The sequence below is a fragment of the Bidens hawaiensis genome, unplaced genomic scaffold (genome assembly GCF_021521415.1).
Source record: "Bidens hawaiensis isolate Kalapana, Puna unplaced genomic scaffold, B.hawaiensis_p1.1 tig00032359_1, whole genome shotgun sequence".
Classification (NCBI taxonomy): Eukaryota; Viridiplantae; Streptophyta; class Magnoliopsida; order Asterales; family Asteraceae; genus Bidens; species Bidens hawaiensis.
The window spans coordinates 125,938-137,246 of record NW_027495494.1 but is presented as its reverse complement, the minus strand read 5'-3'; the positions used below and the strand labels follow the sequence as shown (position 1 = coordinate 137,246).

The 11,309-nt window shown below is 33.7% G+C and overlaps 1 protein-coding gene and 1 pseudogene across 2 annotated transcripts; both read left to right on the top strand.

Annotated features, from left to right (window-relative positions):
* The first annotated feature begins 469 nt into the window (after positions 1 to 469).
* On the top strand, positions 470 to 1,792 carry LOC143583326 (glutathione S-transferase F11 pseudogene; annotated as a pseudogene). Its single transcript, XR_013144146.1, has 3 exons — positions 470 to 616; positions 712 to 760; positions 1,338 to 1,792. The product of XR_013144146.1 is annotated as a glutathione S-transferase F11 pseudogene (transcript).
* Positions 1,793 to 4,153: 2,361 nt separating this feature from the next.
* On the top strand, positions 4,154 to 7,600 carry LOC143583318 (nuclear transport factor 2-like). Its single transcript, XM_077065655.1, has 9 exons — positions 4,154 to 4,189; positions 5,073 to 5,210; positions 5,310 to 5,598; positions 5,699 to 5,976; positions 6,143 to 6,317; positions 6,403 to 6,524; positions 6,594 to 6,659; positions 6,777 to 6,849; positions 7,295 to 7,600. Exons 1-9 carry the CDS (start codon positions 4,154 to 4,156, stop codon positions 7,561 to 7,563), a joined length of 1,446 nt encoding a protein of 481 aa, XP_076921770.1. The 3' UTR covers positions 7,564 to 7,600.
* Positions 7,601 to 11,309: the final 3,709 nt, after the last annotated feature.

The following is an 11,309-nucleotide window of genomic DNA, read 5'->3' as shown; positions in this document are numbered from 1 at the left end:
TAACGAACTACATACTTGGTTAGATCAATGTCAGTTAAATAGGAACAAAAAAGAAATGGTGGAAGGGATTATATTTTCTACTTGGTGGGTAATTTGGAAAGCTAAGAATGAAACCAAAGTTCTTATTTAGTAGCCCTGTGGACAGCCTATTTTCCATGTTCCCAAATAAAAAATATACGGTTCGACTCGAAACACAACATGAATAAAATATATAAGTCGATTTGAGTTTAAAAAATTATTAATATCATGGAGCTCTAAATGCCAATCAATCAACCTTGACACAACTTCGTCGGTTGATGCATGCGGCTAGTGGTCAACCACCATTTTTCATCCAACCCTTTTGTTGGTTGACAACCCCCAACTAGCTAACCACCACTCCACCCCAAGTCAGTCTTTGTATTTAAGTATGTTTGATGAACCCAGTTTCATATTGTGGTCCATAAGCAAGAACTTAAAAACTTCTAATAAGATGGTAGCCAAGGTATACGGTCCCATCAGGTCCGCTTGTTCACAAAGAGTACTTGCTTGCTTTTTCGAGTTTGGGGTTGACTTTGAGCTTATCCACGTTGACTTAGACTCCCAAGAGCACAAACAACCTGATTTTCTACAAAAACAGGTAAATTTCATTAACTATTGACACGAAATCATGTACTTATAACTTAATGTGTGTGCTTAATCTAAGATGCGAATTAATTAAAGCTTTTCTTGTAGCCTTTTGGACAAGTGCCTGTTGTCGAGGATGGCGATTTTCGGCTTTTTGGTAATGTCACGTGGTCAGATTTTTCTTTTGCAAAAATGGTTTAATTTTTTAAACCCTTGCTTAAAATTGCTAATTCAAAGAGGCTGAAATGGGACCAGTATTCGCTTCTCTTGTAATACTTATTATTTAAAAAAAAATCTAAACAAATCATTTTTGTTTAATCTATTCTGGCATCTTCATATAAATCTTACCAACAATTTAAATTTTATATATAAAAAAGAAGTGCATCTAAAAATAAATTTATTTTGTTCTCGTAATATAAAGAACTACTATATTTGGATACATTTCAATTTTTGATAAATATGTATGACAAAAATATCTAACTACACTTCATATTAAATTTTGTTTATGTACCAAATGATACATATTATTATAAACTTTATTATAAACTGCTTGACTACAAATGCCTCATTTTTAAGAAGAAAAAAAATGTCACAAAGAGATAAAAAAAATGAGATTGAACCCAAGACCTCCCACCCAAGAGGCTTACAACGTAATCTAGTCCCACAATGATGTAACTTATCCTTCTAGCTAATAGCATTCTTCTTTTTATTTTTTTTCTTTTAAATGTGTGTAGAATCAAAGGCGATCATAAGGTATTATGCAACAAAATACAGTGACAAAAACCAAAACCTCTATGGAACCACATTAGAGGAGAAAGCCTTAGTTGACCAATGGCTAGAAGTTGAAGCACACCACTTCAATGACATGGTTTACACCATAGTTCTTCAAAAGCTAATCATCCCAAAGATGGGTGGGAAAACTGACTTTGATCTGGTCCAGAATTGTGTGAAAAAACTTGAACAAGTGTTGGATATTTACGAGCAACGGCTATCGAAGACTCGCTACCTAGCTGGAGACTGGTTCACCCTTGCTGACCTCAGCCACCTTCCTGGGACTAAGTACCTGATGAATGAATATGGGCTTGACCACTTGGTGAGAGATAGGAAGAAAGTGAACCTGTGGTGGGATGATATTTCAAACAGACCAGCTTGGAAGAAAGTTATGGAACTGTTTAATGGGGTAAAGTAATTTGCAACTTATATTCATTAATCTTCATACTTGTGGGTCGACTTTTATATCATTTTAATGTATGAGAATCAGAAATAAATGTTTTATGTATTTGCAATATAATACTTCTTGGAGCAATGAAAAGTTTCTATTTGTTTTTATTAAGGTACGTATATTACTTTTCCATCGTTAACTGATCCATACTGACAATGTATCTAATGACACTTCGAATTTTTACTTTTGTTGTCAAGGACAACCGCATTTGCAATCACCATAGATTTACACTTGATTTCGCTTGTATGAATGATTACGAGCGAAATGGAGAAACACGCACATTCTTTGTGTGCGAAATAAAGTGGATATCTATGATGATTATGTGAGTGCAATTGTCATTGACAACAAAAGTGAAAGTTATAAGTGTCACTGATTAAAATTATTATCGACCAATATGACTTCATATATTAACGCTAATATATATGCATTTATCTGGAATGCAATCTTTACAAAAAGTATCTTGCTATGACATAACGTAACCTTTTATAATATAAACTAGTGATTTACCTGCGCGTTGCGCGGTAAATCGGTCAGTAAAACCCGGGTGTTGCAGTGGCGAATCATCGCGAATTCAATTAATAGTAGCTACGTTCGTTATGGTTTTGGAACTAAAACAAAATGGAAACAAAAAAATAAGAATAAAAATTGAGGTAGGCCAATGGGGTGGCGTCGGTTGGTCTTGGACAACAGCAGCGAGTCAACGCGAATTTAGTCAGTATTAGATACGTTCGTTATGGTATTGGAACTAAAACAAAACGAAAACAAATTAAATTTAAAAATAAAAATTAAGGTGAATCAATGGGGTGACGTCGGTCGGTCCCAGATGCTGAGGTAGTGACTCTACGACACTCGTATAACATATTATAATTTTTTTTGTTAGCATATTTTAAAACAATGTTTATTTGGTCGGTAAACCCCGGGCGTTGGTAAAACCTGATCGTTCAAACGTCGAATCGGCTCGTATTCGGGCGGGTGAGTCAGTAAAACTTTTACTCGGGCGCTGGTAAAAATCCGAGCTTTTCGGCGGTTGGTCAACGCGAATTTTGTCGATTTTGTTCACATTTGTTACGGTATCGATTGTTACGGTATCGAATGTTACGGTATCGAAACTAAAATAAATTTCGGCAAAACCCGGGCGTTGTAAAACCCAAGCGTTGTCGGTAATGGACGTTGCGTGGCGAGTCGGTAAAACCCGAACATTGTCAGTCCCGGAGTTATGGTGGTGTGTTGACACAAACTCGGTAAAACAAAAAACATAATGTTTGTTACGAATTTAGAAAAAAAAATAAAAAGAAAAACATTTAACCAATAAAAAAAATCAGACCACTGAGGTGGTGCCACTTGGACCAATTAGGGTCCTGTGACACCAACTTTCTTCTTTATATATAGATAATAAATAGATCAAGTCGCTAACACATTACCATAATACCATGCCCACCAAGGCCCATTAGCTACACATTGACATGCCCACCAAGGCCCACTTACATTACCATGCCCCAAGCCCATTAGCTACACATAAAACTCTAATTTTCTTTCCTTAAACCAAGAGCATGTTTGAGATTGAGTTTGAAAAATGCTTATTGGCTTATTAATGTTTTCAAAAAGCCAATAAATTAAAATGTGTTTGGTAATCACAAAAATCTTTCTTATTTTAGATTTTTTAAATGGTTGAAAAGTAGTTTCCAAAAGCCCAAAATCCTGGCTTTTTGAAAAAGCCAATAAGCAAATAAGCATTTTTCAAACTCAATCCCAAATATGCTCTAAGTTTATAATAAATAAATAAAATTGATCTGTATTATCAAATTAAAGGACAAAAAAATACGGACTTCTACCGCGAGATTCAACCCGGACATGTTTAGTATTATTCTTATGACCTGGAATCTAATTCTATTGTAAAATAACGGTCGAGAGGTCTTACCCGGTTTATATAAAGAGAAAATGGTCTTACTCACAAGATCCAACCCGAACCCGTTTAATGGTATTATAAGAACCCGAAAACCGAGTATATTGTATATATAACCGAGTCAGATTCAGGTCGGGCGGGTCTTGCTCTCCTCCGTACAATATAAATACCTGAAAACCCTTTAGGCACACTTCCTTTTCTTCTTCTTCCTTTGACGTACCCCCTGAGATCCATCCGTCAAGCACAGTACAAACACCAAACGAAACCCTAACAATCTCAAATTTGGTGATCACCGATTCTTTCTTCATTCAGGTACAGATTCACTCCAATCGATCTCTCTCTCTCTATGTATTCAGCTTTATATTTGATTTATGTGCTCTCTAATCACTTATTCCTTTTGCTCTTTGTTTTAGGGTTTTCATACAATGGCAGCTCCGCAGCAACCTGTCTCTCCTCAAGTTGTATGTATTGCTATTTGGATTATTTGATTTTCATATATTAATAATAATAATAATCATATTGATGTGCTGAGCTCTATACCTTAGTATGATTTTAATGTTACTTTATTTATGTTGTCTAGTTATATTGTTTGTTTTTACACAGTCTAAAGCCAGTCTTTGGTGTGGCTTGTGTGATTTAGGCTTTCAGGAGTTTCATAATTAGTATTCGGATATCGGCTAATTGAGTGAGCTATGCCAACATTATTTCAACTAAACAACAAATTTTCTAAGCTTTCATCTTTTCTCTTTTATTTGATAGTTCATAGTTGTGTTTATGGATTCTAGGGCAATTGATATCAGGGGCTAAAATGCAAATGATATTAGTTTATATATTTCAGTGGTTCATGCTGATAATGCTAGCTTGATGGAGTATGAATGTTCAAATTGTGGTAGTTGATGATTGCTGTTTATATTATTGTTAAGTTGTTAATGTGTATAAATGCAAGTGATTCTGTTTTTAATATATAGGGTGTTGTTGATGTAAACTTGTTAAAATGAATTCAGGAGTTTTGGTATGAGTTATTTCTTTTCTTTTTAATGCTTTGTTAAAATACACACGTACACAATTGCTTAATTATGCCTTTTGATGCTTCTTTTGGCCTCAAATCTTTACTTTTAATGTGCCATTGTTCATGGATTTAACATCAACATTTTTTACTTATTGATTCTGTGCACTTACATTTTTTACTTATTGATTTTATGCACTTGGTTTGCCATTATAATTTGTTACACAAAAGCTGCTAGAAGTCCATGTGTACAAGTAGCTGTGTACATCTTCAAACCTCTTTATATTATTGTGTTGCTTGAAATAACATGCTTAAATCTTATGTTTGGTTTGTAATAGGTTGGCAATGCATTTGTCCAGCAATATTATCATATACTACACCAGTCTCCTGGTTTAGTTCATCGGTTTTATCAAGATATCAGCAAACTTGGGCGTCCCGAGGATGATGGTTCTATGAGCATAACCACTACCATGGATGTATGTAATGTTACTATAAACACGCTTGTCAATAAGTGTTCTCTTGAAAATAATTTTTTTTATAATGTTTTAGTTCTGATCAGTTTTTTGAATGTGCAGGCCATCAATTCTAAGATATTATCTCTTAACTATGAGGAGTTCAAGGCAGAGATTAAATCTGTGGACGCACAAGAATCATTGAGTGGCGGAGTGAATGTTTTAGTCACAGGGTACTTGACCGGAAAAGACAATGTTCTTAAAAAGTTCACTCAATCTTTCTTTCTTGCACCACAAGACAAAGGCTACTTTGTGTTAAACGATATGTTTCGTTACATTGAAGACACCGTTCAAAATAATGGAAACATCGACCCAGTTGAGCATGTCGAGGATTCCATCAATCCCGAACGAGGTGAGTTAAAAACTTAAGATATACACACACACATTTTATACTTAATTTTCATTGGAGATTTGAAATTAAGCTATTATACGCTTCATCTTTTTATCTGCAGTGGTTGAAAGCGTACATGTGGTGGAGAATAATATTACTGATCAAGTTCAACCACCTAAAGAATCTGAAGTTGAAGTAGTTATCAATGCGCCAGAGAATGTGGTGGTGGAAGCAGCGGTTGTGGAGGAGAAAGAGGCAGTACCTCAAGTTGTTGATGAAGTCCAGGTGGCGGTTGTGGAGGAGAAAGAGGCAGTACCTGATCAAGTTGTTCAACCGGTTTTTGAAGTTGAGTCCAACACCAAGATTGAAGAAGCCCCAAAGAAGTCATATGCTTCTATTGTAAGTTATCTTTATAGAAAATGGTTCCCGTGGCTCGTTCATATTGCTAGTTTGGTCCCCAGATTTTAAAAGCTACAAAACTGGTCCAAACATGTGTGCAATCTCTTATCTTTATAATCTAGTTTTTCATTCACATAATATATGGGATGTTTTATTGTTATTTAAGGTAATGGACCTGAAGCAGAACGGTGTTCCATTTTCATCTCCAGCACCGGTCCCGAAGAAAGATCAACCGAGGATCCAAGAGCAGAAGGTGAACAGTGTCCCACCACATGTCCCAGTTCCGGAGGCAGCGATCTCTAATGTTGAGGCGGTTGAAAATGATATTCATGATGAAGAAGGTATGCATACGTTCTTTGAAAGCATACTCATACTTTTATGATTTTATGCACAAATGATAATATTAATATCTCATGTTTCGGGCAGGTGATGGGTTCTCCATATACATTAAGGGGCTTCCTATGACTGCTACGCCTGCTATGTTGGAGGATGAGTTTAAGAAGTTTGGGCCTATTAAACCCAATGGTATTCAAGTTCGGAGCCATAGGGTACATATCTACTTCTCTAAGCGGCTTTTTTATGCTATTTTTTTTAACTTTCACTAAATATTATGGCAGCAACAGGGGTTCTGTTTTGGGTTTGTTGAATTTGAGCTGCCCGATGCTGTTCAAAAGGCAATTGAGGTATGTCTCAGTTTCTGTTTATGTGTTACTGTTAGTCATTCATGCACAAACTTATTATCTGTTTGTGGTTATTTATATAATCGGGTCATCTGATATATTTATCTTATGCTGTTTTAGGCTTCACCAGTCGTAATCGGTGGACGCAATACTGTTGCTGAGGAGAAACGGTCCACATCCTCAAAAGGCAAGTGTTTTTTTTTAAATGTTTTGTATGTTTATTAATAACTTACGTTTTTTCTTTAATTATATCTTAACTGTAATGTGCACCAGGATAGTAAGAGAAACATATAACGCATATGGTTTACAGGTGGAAAAACGGGTGTGCGCGATGGGTTAGTTAATAATAATATGTGATTCAGAACGAGTAATTTTATTATGGATCCAAGTGGCTGGGTTGGCTCCAATATTATGTCTAATGTCTTAGTTTTATAAATATATAATTTATTATATATGATTAAAAAATTAACTGTTTTAAGATATCAGTATACTTTTTAGAATAAAGGTGCTAAGTCTTAAGAGTCTGTACTTGAATGAAATTGCCACCTCCAAGTTGAATCATATAAAAATTAAAGACGCTGTAAGTGAAAACGCATAATAGCGTGTAATTTTTGGGCCGTTGTATTTTGGAACAGGAGCACGTGGACGGTTTCCCGTTGGAAGGGGTGGCGATGGCTTCAGAAATGAAGGGATGAGGGGCCGTGGAAACTACGGTGGTGGAAGAGGGTACAATCGTGCTGGTGACTTTGGTGGTGGTAGGAATGATTATGGTGGCAACAAAGGTGGTGGGCGTGGTGGAGCACCACCCAACCGCGGTGATGGATATCAAACGGAGCGTGTGAGCCGCGGAGTGGTTGTTAATGGAACCACCAAAAGTATGGCGCCACGTGTTTCTGCAACTGCTTGAACAAGTGAGTGATGGTTTTTATTGGGCATTGATAGGGAAGGGGGATTCATAGACATTGAAATGATTTAGTTGGGAATTTTTTGTCCAGCTTGGAAAGAGTTGGGTTTTGGTAATTTGTGTTGTAGTCAAGTCTTCATCCCAGCTATTGTTTTTTATTATTATTATTATTATTTATCTTTGGAAGTGGATTTTGGTAGAGTAGATGATTATCTTATTGTTGGGTGGACAACTGATTATTCTTGCATGGTCATGAGGAGATTTATGATTTTTTTTTGTTTCACTTGGGACCAAGGATATGACTCGTATATTCTGTGTTTGAATGCATGAAGCAGATCAAGAGTGATGAGATGAAAGTGGTTAGTGTAACAAAGAGATCGTCTCGAGAGTGATTGGAGGTAGTGAGTTCAGGGTCGAGAGCATCGTTTAACAAAAGAGTGGTCTATTAATAGAGGTGCATGTCATAGCTGGTATACGAGAAACCGGTTTGAAAGTGAAGTTAACCATAGATTAGAGACTAGTTTGGGGTTTTTAGCAAAAACCAAAATAAAACCGGCTATTCTAATAAGTTTGAGTTCGGTTAACCAATTACTAACGTTATCTTAAAGATTTAAGCATTTTCAAATGGTTAAATTTGCAAGTTACCTTACGACATTAGAATGTATTGTGTATGCATTGTAAACGTTACTCATTATACTAACCAATTCAACTGAGTACGTTATATCCATCCAATAAATTTACAAGGCATAAAACCCCATTTATAACAAAATCCTCAAGTCACCATAGCTACATTTCCTCGTATTCTATGATCTTCATTTTATGGATTGATCAAGGTATTTTTTATTAACTATAATAATCAACAGCTATTATACTTCATCTTAGGTTAAATTAACATAACCATACCCAACCTTACCCATTTAACATGATTAGACACTAGTTTACTCCATGTCTGATGGTTCTAATTTGGTTACACTATGTTATGTGTTATATCTTGAAGTTAACATCATATTCCATGCTGTAATCATATTCCTCAACAACTCGTATCTACTGAACACTTATCGAACACTTAACGTATAGTCCTTTTTTGCTTGATGATGCTATTTTGGTCTTAATTTAATATTCTCCCTCAATCTTGAATGAAATCAGCCCCAAAGCCAATATACACATCTTATAGTTCCTTTCTTTGACTACGCTTATAAACTTTTGTTAAAATATTCAAATAAACCCCTAAACTTTTAAATATATTGTTCCCGCCATAAATTGAGTTCCTTAGTTCACGTTTAACCTTGAGGTTAGGCAATTATTCATTTTGAGGTCAATTCCCAATCAATATATATTCATAGTACTAAAGGCAAGAAACGGTTCGTCAACCCAAAGTTCATGAAAATACCCACTGTTATAAATAACATACAAATATGATAACCTCGATAAAATTGGGATGTTACAATATCGGTCTCTATACGTTTGATAGATTGTTCGTCCGTGATGCTTCTGTTCTATACTCTTTGATTAACATTTTTGGGGGCCTTTTGCATGTAACGTCATGAATTAAATGTAAACATTTGGTCATTTGTGATAATATTTATCTCTTGAACTTAAAATGGCTTAAAACCCAAACTAAATCAAAAGAATTTAACAAAAATGAACTTTTATTTAATTTGAAATAAATGAAAATAGTAAATATTATATTTAATTATTTATGCATAAATTGTGTTTTGAAAGTTGATGCTATCATCTAAATTAGAATCGTTCTCTCTTTGAATTCGAATCCTAATATGAGAGTAGATTATTTGTTGAAAAGTTAAAGTAGCTTATAAGTATGAATATGACTAGATGGTTATGAGTAGCGGTTCAACAAAAAAAAAAAACTCTTTGAACTCGAAACCAGGCACAAAATTATTCATAGCTAGCAAAGCCGCAAAGGTATATGTACAGTATTATTCTATTTTCCAAATAAAGTGATTATACAAAATTTATTATTTATCTTGTTACTGTTTCAACTTATTAAAATTAATAAATTCTATCAAAACAAAAGAGATTATCAAATTAGATAAAAGTACAATAATTATCTAATGCAATTGCATTTCTATTTCATAACATTTAATTTCTATTATATATAACGTACTTAGTATAGAGAAAAAGTTTTTTTCTTTTTCTTTTTAATTTTATTTAATTTTATTTTTATTATTTTCTAAAAGAAAGTTTGGAACTACCACCAGTATCCAAGTGAGTCTTTTTTCCTGAGACGAGATGTTAATCATCAATACTGATTTTGACGTTTCATTCCTAACTCACATAGGAACACCATTAAGGAGGAAACCCATCATTATAGGAAAAACCCCATTAAGTCAGGTTTGAACCCGAGCCTTAAAATATTACTGATTAAAAGATAATCGTTGGAATAAAGCCAATAGATAACTTGCAAAAATGTTTATATTAATCATTTTTAGTATTGTTAGTTGTTAAAAAATAAATTTACAAAAAGTAATTTTATGTTTTCTCAGCCTTTCCAAAATTAATACGATCGATATATTTTGTACCAAGTTTTCAGTCATACTTTTTATGTCTTTATCGGATGCATTTTAAATTTTCTTTTCAGTCAAGTCAATATATATCAAAAGGTAATTTTTTTTAATTAAAATACTCATATATGGAATAGGTATAATATCTGACAACTATAAATTAAAAAGTTTGTATAAGATTACACACAAAAAGTATTTTCTAATTAATGCTTATTAAATAAAAAGCTTAAATCAATTAAGGTTGAATATGCGTTAGAAAAAGGTCAAATACATGGGTGCGTAATTTCCATTTTTTTTATTTTCTTTTAAATAAACAATAAAATAGGTAGTGTGGCATTTCAAAAACTTTATATCACTAAAATACCTTATTTTTTATACGTTCAAAATAAATCTGAGAGTGATTACTATAATATATGGTAAAAGTGATTATTTTAATATATAGTAAGTTTTAAAAAGTGTATTATATGGTAACTTTTTTATTGTCGTTAAATGAAATTGGTTAATTCTTTCCAATCAATCGAATCGATGATGGTTCAAATCTAATTACGGGTATTTAGGTGGATCTTAGAGGGTATAGAATTAAGGCTATCTGTTATGGTAAAGATGATGCTATCCCCGCCACTTTAGCAAGGATGGTGCGAAACTCCACAGCGGGAGTGACAATAAGAAACAAAATTGGTGATTTATGCGTGAGATCGAGCTCTATTTGGTTTTTTTATAATTAATATATAAACTAACTTTTGCTTCATCTCATCGTTTTTTTATTACTCGCCCTCTACATTTCACATCCCATGATACAATACACTTAGATGAAAGGTGAAATCCTTGTACAAGTGACGCTTATAAGACATCACTTTTTTTTTTCACATTTCATTCCCATCACAACATATAGCCTAAGGAATGTTTGTGGTCTTTCTATTAAAAAAACACTAAATGCAAAATAAATCTAAGAAAATGATTAACTTTTTATTTTTATTTTTATTTTATGTGTTTTGTTTTAATTTATAACTGTACTTAATGCCTAATGGTTATAATTATTTTAGTTATTAATTTTAAGTTTTACACAAGGACTATTTATGTTATATATAAGTAACAAACACAAAAAAAACACACACACATATCAAACAAATTCTCTCTAGCATTCTCAATTTCTCTCTCTAAGATTTTCGAGTATGGAACAACCGGTGGAGATTTCTCAGAACGAATACGGAGAACCACAATCGCCTA